Raw genomic sequence first — 15,323 nt, 5'->3', positions numbered from 1 at the left:
ACTGTATGTGTACACTTGCAGCAGTGAGACAGTAGTTTTAATCCTAAAATTACCCAAAGATAGAGTTTCTTTGCAAGCAATGCAGAGATGCATGATAGCAACTACTCGGAGAGGCAGAAAAATATACAAGCCTATCACAGAACACACTGGAGTAGAAATCTTATTTATTACTGTAATGAAACAAGGCAAATGGGTGTAAATGGATAAACGAATGTCTCTGATGGATCCCAATACACAAGGAAAGTCTTAAGTGACAATGCAATGATAGACTGATTAATGACATTGGAAAACATGCAGGAGCAACACTTGTTCTTATGGCTGGCGCACGGAAAAGTCTCGAGGACACCTTTATGCTGCAGTGAATGACAAATGGTTGAAAATGATTAAATGTGGTCATTTCATGACACACATGGAAGGAAGTAATATGTCACCTGACTCTTCCCAGAACTTGCTCTTTTGAAATTTTAACAATAAACCTCTCCATGAGGCACCATTGGTCTCACACTGATGAAATGATCACATTCAAATGGATACCAGAATGTCAGCTTCCCATGTGTACACTCTTTTAGGTATAAACACTCGTGCAGCATAACATTATATTTTTAAGCTGCGGTGGCCAGAGTTCTATCACAGAATAATATTGAGGTTTTGGTCAACACAGTTATCTGTAGAAGATCTTTCTTGGTAATTATGAATTCAGTTTAGAAAAATATAGCCTACCTCATTTGTATATACTAAAGTTTTGCAGCTCTCAGTTGCCAAACAAGTCAATCTCATGTCAGATAATACAATATGAGGTTTTGCATGATCTACATTTACACATTGAAACAGCTTTTTTCAATGTCTGTAGGAAGAAACAATTCAGAAAAACTTGAATAATGCTGTGACTATTGTTCAAAACAAAGGAGACAGATAAGACATAAAAAAGCTCTAAACTTATATCATTCTCACAACATCCAAAATGTTCAGTTTTGGCAGTGATCTCTGTCCCATCCATGCCCTCCAACATACAACATGTCATTAAACTTTTCAACATTATTTCCGTAGTTCTTTGATGACATAATGAACAATTTACTGAGAACAATTCATGATCACAAAACCATTGTGCCAGAGATTTCCAAGCTCAGCTCACAATGCGGATAAGGATGAACCATTAACTTTTTCAGAATATAAAACAATGTCCATAACATCTGATGCACACACACACTCATCTGATAACAACCAGTTAAACCATCTTAACACTTTTATATGTTTGATTTCTAATTTTTCGTTACATTGTGGCAACCTAAGAGTAGCTGAGGACATTCACTGTTCCATCTGCCTTCTATCAAAATGCTGGCTCTTAATGGCATTAAACGAAATGTATACTAGTGGTTCCCCCTATATCCCTCCCTAGCTTCAAATTTGATATCATTTCTTTAAATATCTGGCACTGTTTTCGGAGGAGCAGGGAATTATGTTGTCATGCAGGCCTATCCCAGTAAGGCCTGCAAACCGCAAATTCTGAAAGACATATTTTCACGTGTTACCAGTTGGTAGATAGTGCCTCTGTGATGTACAGAAGTCAGCTGAACATTAGTAAACGAACAACTGTTGAAAACAGAGGGCGTGATAACTATGACCTCTGCTAAAAGGAAACCTGGAGCACAGACCGATAATGATTATCAATACATTTTCACAAGTAAAGTAAACAAAAATTATCATCTTGTCAACTCGTTCACACAACGTAAACTGTTTTGCCCTACTTTATTTACTGTCGTGTTGATCACATTCGGTGCAGTCTTCAGAACATACAATCAGATTTGCTAATAGTGTTGCAGCAGACCTCTGAACGTTCAGAAATATTACCAAACTATCATTCATAAACCGTTCACTTTAGTTAGCTTTCATGACACTCGCATGCAACGACAAAACAATTTTTCTAATTATTAAATTCAGATATGTGTGGTTTGACAGCACAGTAACTAAAGGGTACTCATTATCAACTAAACCTATCACAAACTTACCATCCAACCTGCCGCAGAGAGTGAATAATTATTTTATCCACTTCTTCCATCGTGAATATTATGATCACGTACGTAGTCGAACACTTCTCTCAGTGCAGTCCTTTATCCGTGTACCGAAAGGAATAACGCAGTTTTTGTCTTGTACAAAACGGTTAGCTAATTTTTTTCACATTATGTATAACGTTTCTCCAAAGAATCGCATGATAGTATGTATTGTAATTACGTAAATCACTTGCCGTTCAAATGCTACGTTAACATAATAATTAGCACAATATTCAGTACACTCTCCAGTTTCCCACTCCGGTTTAAATCCTTCCCGACACACAGGAAGTTCACCATTGACACTTTAAACATATTCTCACTAATGTTTCATCCACGCAATTCCTATTCAAAACTTCAACACACTTCTACTAAATCAGAGACTTTATTTTAAACCGGCTTAATTACTCGCCAACTCAAGATCAACATACATTTAGCGCACGCCCCTCGGCTCACGCCGATGTCACAGGTTTGGTTACATCACTGCGCTGTTCGCATTCCACGCTCAATTTATCGCTGCATAAGTGCTATGACACCCAGTAAAATAAATTTTTATTTCAACATCAGTCGCGTATCAAACTACTAAACGTTTGTTTAATCATTTACAAACATTTATTCCATCTATTGATCACCACGCTGCAGTATTACTTGATGAGTTCTGGAACTACTTAATAAAACGAAGTAGAAAAAACTGGTAAAAAAGTAATCTGGTGTTGTAACATTGGTGGGGCAATGACAGTGTCTAGCATATATTTAAAAATAGGGATTTAAAAGATCATTTCTATTGCGTACGAAGAAGACCTGTGTGCAATGGGTGATTTCACAGGTTGAATTAACAAGAAAAGACAAGAATATATTTTTAGGTTTGCCGACTGTGGTTTTATAGTAATTGTGAACAATCAGGAAGCAAAGCAGGAGACAACAGCAACAAATTTTATTTAGTTACCTTCAATTAGACAAAAGCAATTTGATTTTCGGAACGGCTTTTCCAATGCCCCCTACGATTTCACTTAATGTGTATCTAAATATTATAAAAGATGGTCTCTAAATGTGTAAATCGCAATATTATTGATGAGGAACTTCAAGCTTATGACTTCCGCAGTACAATCGGTTTGTGATTCACTCCACTTATAATAGATAGCAAGTAAACGGTCGTATCAGATAGTACATTTCTCATTATGAATCATACTCTGAGTGAGAACAAATGAGTGGTCGTGTTCCACAAGGTTCAGTATTGGAATCGTCCCTTTTCTTGCTACACACAAGTAGTCTTTCATCTTTCACTCATAGAGCAGTGTCTGCAAAAGATTATTAAGTATCGAATTAAGCATGTGAGTGAAGAAATATTTCAACAACTTTCGGATACAGTGAACAGCTGCATACACAAGGGGTATTCAGAAAAAGGCTTAAATTAAGCAAAGTAGTAGACTACAAAGACATGGGCCGGCCACAGTGGCCATGCGGTTCTAGGCCTACAATCTGGAACTGCAGGACCGCTACGGTCGCAGGTTCGAATCCTGCCTCGGGCATGGATGTGTGTGATGTCCTTAGGTTAGTTAGGTTTAAGTAGTACTAAGTTCTAGGGGACTGATGACCTCAGCAGTTAAGTCCCAAAGTGCTCAGAGCCATTTGAACCATTTGATACAAAGACATAAGAAAGATGACAAGATGACCTAAATACATATAGAACAGAATCCTTATTATCTGGTTTCTCAAAAATAACAGAGATTTTTATGCACAGGAGGCATACTATAATTCTAGACAAACACAGTATTCCGATTCCAGCAAAGCATGGTTCCCAATAAGGGAAATGTACAGAAAACAGTACCAAAAGAATCAGTAGTTAATGCATTAGTTATAAAAACTCGTTATCTGCTAAGTTTTTTGGTTTTTTTCTACAGCTTTTGATGTATTGATTTTCACAAAACTAATTGAAAAACTTGGAAGCTATGGCATGTGTGAACATGCAGTACAATGGATTGAGAACAGAAAGCAATATGTGACTACAGAGATCAGATGCAGATCTGAAGTTAGAGCATGGTGCGTCTTGAGCATCAGTACTTGGTTCACTTTTGTTGAGTCTCTTCACGCAAATATTGAAATCAGTGAGAAAAAAATGAGTATTACAGTATGTTGATGACATGAGGTTAGTAAATATAGAAAAAGAACCTCATATATTTCAACAAACAACATAATGCATTGACTCAAACAGAATAGCTTTTGGTGATCATAAATTTAAAAAGACAATGTTCGTGGTGTTCATGAACAGAGAAAATGAAGACCACATAGATATATACATATATGAAACAAAACCGAAAGAAGTAACCTCTATAATTGTTTTCGTTTTTACATTTGGTTGTAAACTCCAATGTGGACGATATATAGACAATGTCTCTCGTAAATTAAGCAATGTAATATTTTTTCACATTATACCAACAAACAACTTCTATGTGCCCCCATGTACTATGGACTTCTTGAACCATATTTGCTGTAGAGGATAAAGGCCAATTCACACTGCCCATCATGTCACGTCGAGTTCCATCTCATCAAAACATTCTGCAATGCATTTCAAATGGGAGCATCTACACTGGCCATGCAGTCAGATCACGTCATGTCACGGCATTGTGAAGGTTTCTCTGGGGGAAAGCTTTGATGGCTGACATCATCTGCCCATTGCTGATCACATGAGCAATAAGCTCATTTATTAATCATTTCTATTTCTCCGGAAGTTTTGAATATTAGTTGAGTAGTCTGTGAAATTATTCTTGTTTAATTGAGACTAAAGCTAAAATTTGTTTGCCACGAGTGAGAAGTGTATGACTTGCTGTAGGATGTTAGTTATGGGTTGTGATGTGAGGGTTGTTGCAGTTTTTTTAATGTGGGTGACTGTAGTGGCTTGGGAATCAGAGATATAAAAAAGGCTCATTGGTTGTGTAGGATTTGCTGCAGACAGGAAGGCAGTGGAACAGAAGGAGAAGACTGCTGCCCTTCAGATGGAACTGAATAAGGCAAAACAAGATCTGGAAAGGTTTAGGGTCAAATGGTTCAAATGGCTCTGAGCACTATGGGACTTAACATCTGTGGTCATCAGTCCCCTAGAACTTAGAACTACTTAAACCTAACTAACCTAAAGACATCACAAACATCCATGCCCTAGGCAGGATTCGAACCTGCAACCGTAGCAGTCACGCGGTTCCGGAGTGAGCGCCTAGAACCGCTAGACCACCGCGGCCGGCAAAGGTTAAGGGAGGAAAAGGAAGAAGGTGGGAAGCGACAACAGGTTATGGAAAAAATAAGAATAGGACTTTCTCGGACAGTGTTGTTGTCGATGTGGAAAGCTGATTTGATCTATTGTCAAAGGTGTAAACTGATGAGCCACAAGTAGATGTAGGAGTAGATAGGACACAAGAAACTTTCACAAAGATTTTGAGAAGTAAGAAGTAAGATGTAAGAAGTCAGAAAAAGTTGTGAAGAAGAAGAAATTTTTGTTATTAGGTAGTTCACATTGAAGAAGGGTTGGCCATCTGTTGCAGGATCAACTAGGGTCAAGTTACCAGGTCACAAGTTTTTTCAAACCTAGTGCAAGTCTGGATCAGCTGATAGAGGCTGTAGGTTCACTTTGCAAAGACTTCACAAAGAAGACACCATGGTAATACTGGGTGGGTTGGGTAACAGTATAGATAGGGACCCTATCCATTCGATTGAGGGTGACCTGGTAAAGATAGCTTCAGCAGCAAGACATACTGGTGTTGGGCTTGTGTCTGTTCTGAGGCGCCATGACTGTCCTCATTTAAACTCTTCTGTTAGAAGAGTTAATTTAGAGGTGGAACAGCCGCTTGGATCAAGTATGGGGTCTTGTATCAGTGTGGTTCTTGTTGACTCTATCAATAGGTGGGATTATACTGGCCTTCACCCTAACGGAAAAGGAAAGAGAAAACTGTCTGGGCTAGTAGCAAATAACTTAAGGGGGTTGGAGGGGGGGGGGCACTATCACAAACAGTTAAGTGCAAGTGGTTGCAAGTGACAGAACAGCAGGTTTTTAGGGCAAGAAGGGCAGAAACAAAAGATGTTCAGAGACAGACTGGAAATGACATTCACACTGATAAAAGAGGCAGACAGATACCAAATTTTAATGCACACAATTCATACAGATAGCCTCTGATTGAAAAATTGACAGAAAAATAAGATTCATCCTGCTTTCATGGAGCCAGTGCACAAAAACAGATATCCTTATTACAACAGAATATCCGAGGGGAAAGCTTAATGAGTTGTTTATATGTGCTGAAGAATTAAATTTGAGCAAACCAGTTGGTACAATCTGCCTCTCTAAACATCATGTGACCGCTCATAGATATGTTAAATGTTACTGGATTCAAGATAGCTTATTACTTCTGTAGAGGAAATATGGAATAATGAGGAGTTGCCACATTTGTCAGAAACTGCTTTGATATCAAAAATATTGATATTAATAAATTTTCCTCAGAGCAGCACGCTGAAGCTTGTGCAACAGAAGTAGTATTTCATAATATGTCTTTTATAATAGTATGTATATACAGAGCACCTTCAGGAAACTCCAACCATTTCATAAGAAATCTGGAAGCTCTATTGTCCCACTCCAAAGTAAAAAAACAAGGATATAGTGGTTGCTGGTGATTTTAATCTGGATTTATTGAAAACCTCTGGCTGTGAACAATTATTGCAATAAGCAAAACTGTCATTCAATTAGATTCTTACTATGAACTTTGCAACTAGGGTTGATAAATGCTCTGAGACTGTGTGACGGTTTGCCAGCTTTGTTTCCTCGTTTGTTGTCCTTGGTGCCGACGAGCTGTGTTGCTACATTGGCTGAAATATGGGTTGTGGAAGTGCAACACTGACTACTTTAAATGATGTAGCCGACAGGTGTACATTTGCGTTTCATAGTACTTTACTTTCACTGTCCACAAACGCCCAATAATATACAGTTATATAGCCAGTGCACTATTGTTTAACTTCCAATAAGCTTCGTTAATAGGTTGCATGCGAATGTCCACATACTGCTACAATAGTTTACTGTTGAACATCAACGAGCAGTAAAAAGCCAACCACACAATTCTTAAAGGGTATCAAGGTACGTATGGAACAGCCACTGTCATTGCTTTGAAAACACAGCCTAATTGGGTAATATTTATTTCATAGTTAAGCTGAAGCATTGTTGTTGTTCTAACCAACACAGGTTTGTCATCTCAAACTCGGCCGTGTACTGACTATCTCAGGCCCTTATATAACCTCATAATAATAGGTGCTGAAACTACACATTGTTCGAAGTTTAATTTAGAAAAATTGCAATTAAAACTTAACGCATTAAATTAACAGAATACTTCGAAAACTTCGGTCTTTTTAATAGTTTTTCCTGCAACAAGGTTTAGGCCGAATTATTTGTTTAAATTACGAAATTAACGCACATAGTTACCCAAACAATACTTCTGATGAAACTAGAAATTATTTTGGAACTAATTAGGGGCTGGTTTTTCTAACATGTTTTCGAATAGAGAAAAATAGATCCTTTAAGAATACTATTAGTTGTTCCTCAAAACGTTTATAATTAGTATAGACTTTATATTTGTTTATATATCAACAACAGAGTTTATGTTATGAAACAATTACTGATTCCGCCCTGTAATGAAAGTGTTAACTGGGAATAGTCGAAATAAATCAGAAAATATATTACATACATAAAACTAAGCACAAAATTAGATCGATGTCATATTCTTTAAAACTGAGGGCCAACCTTTCTCTTTTATGAAGATGCAAGTTATACTCATGTATGTTAATGGTAATTAGTCAAAATAAAAACTAAATTTAGGGAGGCAGATGGCAAAACAAGAGGTGAAGTAAAAATATCCAAGCTTGCTTCGTCACAACTGTTATTAATAACGTCTTTGTAGACAAATCTAGGAAAAAGAGTCCTATCACAAAACCAATAGTAAATGGGCTATCTGACCAGGACAAGCAGAAACTTGTGTTAAATGTTGTAATTTGCCATGCAAAAAAAATCTACTAAATCTGAGGATGGGAGGGAAATAAATCAGTCAAAAATTGAGAATTTTAGGAGATTTCACAAAGACATGAATTGTATAGACGTTTCTGACTCAAATGGAAAATGCAAAGCATGCATTAATAAAGTTACTTCCTGTTCTGAAAACTGTTTTCTCCTAAAGTTAACTCAAATCAAACAGAAGTCTAAAAATTGAAAGGTCTATGTTGGATTCTTTTCATGTTAATTTCTTAAATCTGTTGTCATTTGCGGCATACATTCCACTTCTAAATTTACTGTGGTGTTTCTGACTATCTGGGAGGAAACTGAGCAGTGGAACGTGTTACTTTTACACATAATCAAGAACGATCTGTCACACTACTACACTTTAAAACACAGTTTATATGTAATTCATGTCACACAGTCTTATACGGAACCTACATCCGCTTTCTTTTATATACTGTATATGATAACATACTGTCATCCCCCTTCCCTTCTGTGTGAAAGGATGAACGAGCAAATGTATTTCTAGTTGCATGCTTGATGGTAGCAGACAAGCCTGTCTGCTAGAGAACAGTAGGACCAAAGTCGGAACAGGTAGCTATGCTTTATAAAAGCAGAGAGGTTTCTATTCTTAGTATGGTCCTGTCCATCACTTTTCATGTTGGTATAGGAAGCTGCCTCTCTGGTCACTTTCGTTTGTATCTGTGAAGCACCCTCGGTAGGGGAGCCCACAGCAGTCTGTCCATGGCGAGTGTCTGAAGTGGTAAGATCTCCGGCTAAGCACGTGTCTGCTAAGTCCGTAGGACAATGGATTTCTTAAGTTCAGCCTAACTGAAAATTTAATCATCTTTATTTCAGGTTTAGATCTAAAATATCTAATGTTATCTTAAATTGCAACACAGTGTAATTCCAGTGTGAAGTTCAGAATATCTTCCAGTAGTTTCTTTGTCACTACTTTGTGAGTAAAGTGGAACCCCGTGTGGATGATCCGTAACACTAACTAAGATCATCAATCTTAAATGCGAATGTGCGTGAGATTATAACGTCTCTTCTTGACAATATTTTTCAATAAAGCAACTTTTCTTTATGTTCAACCCGCATGGGGTGTACTTTGTGAGACCAGTACCATGTGATTAACAATTGTTTGACCTATCAGGTTAATAGTAAGACGATAGTAACCAGTTTCAGGTTTTTCTTTTGTAATTTGTGTTTCGATGTAATTTATTTTAATTGTCAAAATTATTGTGGAGTTACACTCTTTGTGTAAACCAAGTTGACAACGTGAAGCATGTAGTGTAATCATCAAAGTAGCCCTCAGCTATTCTTTTTGGGAAGATTTCACAGAGAGTTAGAATGAATTTAGTATTCCAGTGTGTGGTAATTTCATGACGGACAGGATTGCGCTACGAACGTAACTTCTTTGGGTGAAAATTGAATCGGTTGGTTGTGGTTAATTTCCTCTTGCATATGTTTCAACGTTCTTCATGTGTTATTTTATGAATGCAGTGTTGTATGCAGTTTCCCAATCTTGGCTCCATATTTGATGTATTCCGTAAGATTATAAACTCACATTTTCACAATCCTAAATAAGGCACCAGTGTAGTTATGAATCAAGTTTAATATGCTGAAATTTTAATGGAACAATGATCAATGTTAAAATAAATGTCCAAATATAAACTGATTTATTTCTTTTTATTTAAATTGTCTTTATATATATATATATATATATATATATATATATATATATATATATATATGTATCACTGGTTATCGTAAGATGACTACTAAAAGATTATAATTAATGTTAGTCTGGTTGGGAATTTGGTAAGCTAGAGTGGATACCTGGTGAAACAGTTGCTCAGTAATGCAAGGTTAACTTCCCCAGATAGCTAACAGCTTTTAACCTGCTTTTATTGTCTTGAATATCAGCACCGCTTTCAGAACAAATTAATTCATCATCATTATATATGGCGACCCTGTTACATGATTCCGCTAGACTCTGGAATCTCTGAAACGTTAGATTGCGAGCATTGTATAATCTTAATTCTTTTTCCCTGTAGCGCTCAAACAACTTCTGCGCTGTTTCTGAGCATACTTTCAAAAGATTCACGGCGTTGTTGAGCGGCGTTGTGTTGTTTGTCTTGTTTTGTTTTCTATATTTGTGTGTTTTATATATGTGTATGTGTGTGTGTTTTTTTGCGCTTGTAAATTGCACTGACTTCGATCAAAGATATAATTTTTTTTTGCATGTCAAAAAGTGCGTACTAGGTTGGGTACCTTTTGTGCAACTGTCGTAATTTTCAGGGGATACATTTATTGTGATTAGTGTGTTCCATACCGGATATAAATTGAACTAATGCAAACACGTAACCAAACTGAAAGTAGGCGGTCCAACAACTTAAGCAACATGGACCAAGGGGATAATTTGATTTCGAATATTAATGCGTCAGATGGTTCTGAAAATGCAATGGGGAATATTTCAGAGGAAATGCAAAACATTACGAACGGGCTCACAGCAGAGCCAGAAATTAATTTGCCTCCAACTAATCAAATTGATTTGGAAGAACTCATAAAAGCCTTAGTGCATCAAAATAAAGAAAACGCAGAGAAATCAGAAAAATCATTCTGAGAAAAAATGATGCAGAAATCTGAAAAATCGATCCGCGAGCTAGGCGAACAAATAGACAAAAAACTAATTGAGCAGACAAATAAAGTCGACAAGTCGATGCAGAGAGTGTCAGATGATATCTCACAAAGAATAAACAATCTGGCAAGTGATATAAAAAGTGATATTATGAAAGAATTAGGCCGTACATTTGAACAAATCAGTGATCGTCTGCAAGCCTTAGACCAGGGCAAGTGGAATCGCGATGCGGAATCGAAAGAGAGCGAGGAACAGCTATTTAGGAATTTGCAAGCGCTGAGAGAAGAATGCCAAAGGGAACACGAGCAGGTATTCTCCAGGGTCCAGGAGGCGGAAACGCATTGTCCCGCGTCCGTTAGCAACACAGTAGCGGACTATAGTCAAGCGATTAACGCACTCAAACAGCAAGTAGAACAATTGAAGCAGACTGGGGCGGAGGACAACAGACAAATACATGATAAGATTGCGACATTAGCGGACATTGTAGGCACCATGAAGGTGACGGAGAGCGATAACAATACTACACCGGTAGTAGTCGCAGAGACCGAAGAAGTACGTTCGCTTCTCATGTTTCAGAAGGGACAGGTCGAAGTGAACAGGCGGCACAAAACTGTAACAGGCGAATTACAAGAACGCGTGGCTCATCTGGAAAACCGCATGGGGTGTGATTCCGAACTCGCCAATAGTACTAAAAAGAGCCGTACAAACAGTGCAGAGAGGGACTCCGGCCATGAGGGAGATTTTGACGACAGGGAAGAATCTAGTTTGAGGGGCAGACATGAGAACTACTGCGGAACTAATAGAAACATTCAAGGGCCACGCCAGGAGGAAATGCGGGGATTTGATTTCAAACATTTCCTTGCGGTGAGAAAGTTTGAGATATTTCGAATTGCGCAAAAAGGAATACATCCACGAGCATGGCTCGAGCAATTTGAATTCTGTCTTCCCCCCAACTGGGCAAGTTCACATAAGATAGAATATATTTGGAAGGCGAACCGGCGACTCGCATGAGGTCGGCAGCGCGAAACTGCAACTCCATTCGGGAGTTTCGACAAGCCTTTCTGTCCGCCTATTGGTCGGAAGCGGCACAAGATAGGGTCAAGCATGGCATAATTATGCTGCCAAATTTGAACCAGTCTGGTTTCGGCAGCCCAGCACGCCTATTCGACCGCATGCTGCAGGTGAATCAATTTCTATTCGATCCATATGGACCTGCGGAACTAATTAGGCTATGCATCACCAAATTGCCGATGCACTTGCGCCACGTCATTCTTGCGGGCCGATGCAAAGAGGACGTGGAAACGTTTAAAACACTTGTCCAAGAGTTGGAATACAATACAGGAGAATGGCCGCCTAATCAGGCACAAAGTTATTACGGGGCACAGCAGCGCGACCGCAGTCGTGGCCGTCGTACTAATCAACGGCGTGACTGGTCGTCGCGACGCGAACGGAACACTAATCGGGACCGGCCGTATAGAAACTGGGGTGACAGTCGCTAACACAGGTGGAACAACGGAAATGATCGAGGACGTGGACAAGATCGTGAACGCAACAGGTACGGCAACCAGTACCGATACTACGCTAAACACGGTGGCAATAGGACTGTAGGTGGAGCACCACATTATGTTGAAATTCGGCCGGCTAACCCAAGGCATAATCCAGCAAATGGAAATGAACAAAACTGGCAATGACAAATGATAAGCGCAGAAGGCGCCCAATCGGAACAAATGAGCGACAATGCAAATGAGAACATAGGGTATATAGAGAGGGAGGATATTAGAGAGGGCGATGAGGAGAAATTAGTTTACATTTGTGACATATGCATTTTGAATAATATGTTGGTAAAAATAATGATAAAGTTGTTTCTATGTGATTGATTGAAGTGACGTTTTTTGTTTTTTTCCTTGACTTGGGCAATTAGGATTTAGGTTGGTTCAAAGGCGAAGATAAAGGGTTTCTTTGTGAATGAGTGAAATGCTGTGTATGGTTTTTTTGTGTAAATTGAAAAGAGTCGCTCCTGAGAGAAGCAAGATCTGTGTTGAATTAATGCAAAACTCAGGGGAATATCCGATCTATGGGTATTACGGGTCTGGCAAACCCAGGTCCCCAGCTGTTAGTAGCCTTGTTTCCGATTTTCTGCCTTTAGCGCTACTATCTATCTATTACTATTCTATATCTGTCAGTATAAATGAGGATCTCTTACTATAGTATGCGTGCTGTATGAATATTTTAAGATAGGAGAACTCTGAGAAAGGAATGAGTAAGTTTGGAATCTTGAAAACAGGATGCAACAATACGATTGTTTAACCAATGGCTTCCCAATATGCGCTAATATGTTAACATTGATGATATATGTCTTTTTTGTTCTTTAAAGGTGAGTACGTAAAGTGCTGTCTGTGGATTTCATAAGTAGATTGATTCCCTTCAAGGTGAAAGAAGAGTTGTGGTTTGTGTAATTTACGTGGCCCTGAAATAGTATTATGGCAGTCAAATGAAGAGCAGTTTTCCAGCAAATGGAGAATGGAACGGAAATATGGAGCCTTTTTGTAGTCTTGACTGATGTTGAGAAAGAGCCTGAAAAATTATTCTGCGTTAATACTTGTACTAGAAAAGTGACGTTTATGTGTTTTTCTGATGCTGTGAGCATAACAGCTTATTGTTTCCGCTGGTGCGGGATGCACTGCAACCTATATGAGTTGATCTGAAGAAATTTCCCTCTTGAAGGTAGAGGAAGATTAAATAATTTTGATTATGGGACCGAAGGAAATCTTGGTTTAATGTAATAAGGATGAAGCAAAACATTTCTCATTTAAACTACAGGAGGATTCGGATATTTTGTGTCAGTTGTAAGTTCAATAGGATATTAAGATGAAACTGTTTTACAAAATAGAGGAGACCACAATTTTGCCATTCATGAGAAATGAATCCAGAATAACCACCACAGGCGAAATAACTTATTCGGAAGCGAAAGGTAACTTAAAGAAGGAACGAAATTGGAGCAAAATGGGTAAGAAAATGTAGTATAACCTGTATGATGAAAATATTTTTACCCTTCTCAGGGTCATCTGTGTGATTAATTCTTGTGATAACGTAATTTTAGATGAAATTGTCTTACTGTTTTATGTGTTGATATATATGAGTATGATGAATGTATAATTGCGAGCCTCTTATCAGGTGTGTCAACTGGTATAAATGTTTTGGTGTGTAAATAACCATTGTTCATTTTACTGTGTATGTTTAAGGAAAGTTTCTCCATATTTATCATGTGACGAGACATATGCCGCGAGTGTCAGGAAGAGGACGAATTAGAACGATGTTGTAGTGGTATAAACACTATGTTAAATTTTGAGCAATTCATGTTTATGGGTAGTTAGTTTGTAGAATAGACAACAGGTCTGCATGTGTGTGTGTAAATAACATGTGAACCCTATGGTGTCCTGACCTATACCTGCACAAGGCATAATCCTATTCATTTTAGTGAATTAATAAGTAGCATTTGATTTATTAAAACGCAAGTGAACCACATTAGTGATGTGGATTTAGATATTATATTGTCACTTCATTTAATTTTTATTTTTATACTGTCAAGTCATTTCACTTTTATTTTTTTTATGTTGTCATGTCATTTAACTTTTATTTTTATATTGCCGATTCATGTAACTTTTTTATTTTTCATAAAAATTAAGTCTCACTTTTGTTCTTAAAAATTATGGTATAATGTATGACATTTTGTAATCACATAACTATGATGAACAATTTCTGTGAATGCAGTTGAGAACGTGAAAACGAACCGGCTTAACTCTTACAAGACAGTGGGAGTAGCAAGGAGGAGGACTAGTTGTAAACAGGTGGGTTTCCCAGCAGGACATACTGTCAGCCGGGCCACTTCTGGAGCACGCTCAACAACAAAATGTATTTCCAGTTGCATGCTTGATGGTAACAGACAAGCCTGTCTGCTAGAGAACAGTAGGACCAACGTTGGAACAGGTAGCTATGCTTTATAAAAGCAGAGAGATTTCAATTCTCAGTATGGTCCTGTCCGTCCCTTGCCATGTTGGTATAGGAAGCTGCCTCTCTGGTCACTTTCGTTTGTATCTGTGAAGCACCCTCGGTATGGGGCCCAAGGCAATCTGTCTGTGGTGAGCGTCTGAAGTGGTAAGATCTCCGGCTAAGCACGTGTCTGCTAAGTCCGTAGGACAATGGATTTCTTAAGTTCAGCCTAACTGAAAATTTAATCATCTTTATTTCAGGTTTAGATCTAAAATATCTAATGTTATCTTAAATGGCAACACAGTGTAATTCCAGTGTGAAGTTCAGAATATCTTCCAGTAGTTTCTTTGTCACTACTTTGTGAGTAAACTGGAACCCCGTGTGGATGATCTGTAACTCTAACTAAGATCATCAATCTTAAATGCGAATGTGCGTGAGATTATAACGTCTCGTCTTGACAATATTTTTCAATAAAGCAACTTTTCTTTATGTTCAACCTACATGGGGTGTACTTTGTGAGACCAGTACCACGTGCTTATACAATTTTTTGACCCATTAGGTTAATAGTAAGACGATAGTAACCAGTTTGAGGTTTTTCTTTTGTAATTTGTGTTTCGATGTAATT

The 15,323-nt window shown here is 38.0% G+C and overlaps 1 protein-coding gene across 2 annotated transcripts in view; it reads right to left on the bottom strand.

Moving 5' to 3' along the window:
• Positions 1-2,519, bottom strand: part of LOC126251701 (coiled-coil domain-containing protein 22 homolog) — a 214,890-nt gene extending 212,371 nt beyond the window's left edge. For both annotated transcript variants that reach the window (XM_049952289.1, XM_049952290.1), the window contains exon 1: positions 2,007-2,519. In XM_049952289.1, the coding sequence (XP_049808246.1) occupies positions 2,007-2,056 (50 nt within the window). In that variant the 5' untranslated portion in view covers positions 2,057-2,519. The remainder of the gene's footprint in view (positions 1-2,006) is intronic.
• Between the last annotated feature and the right edge of the window lie 12,804 nt (positions 2,520-15,323).

The sequence above is a fragment of the Schistocerca nitens genome, chromosome 4 (genome assembly GCF_023898315.1).
Source record: "Schistocerca nitens isolate TAMUIC-IGC-003100 chromosome 4, iqSchNite1.1, whole genome shotgun sequence".
In the NCBI taxonomy this organism is placed as follows: domain Eukaryota; kingdom Metazoa; phylum Arthropoda; class Insecta; order Orthoptera; family Acrididae; genus Schistocerca; species Schistocerca nitens.
The sequence above is the reverse complement of the archived record's forward strand: the minus strand, read 5'-3'. Positions and strand labels throughout refer to the sequence as shown.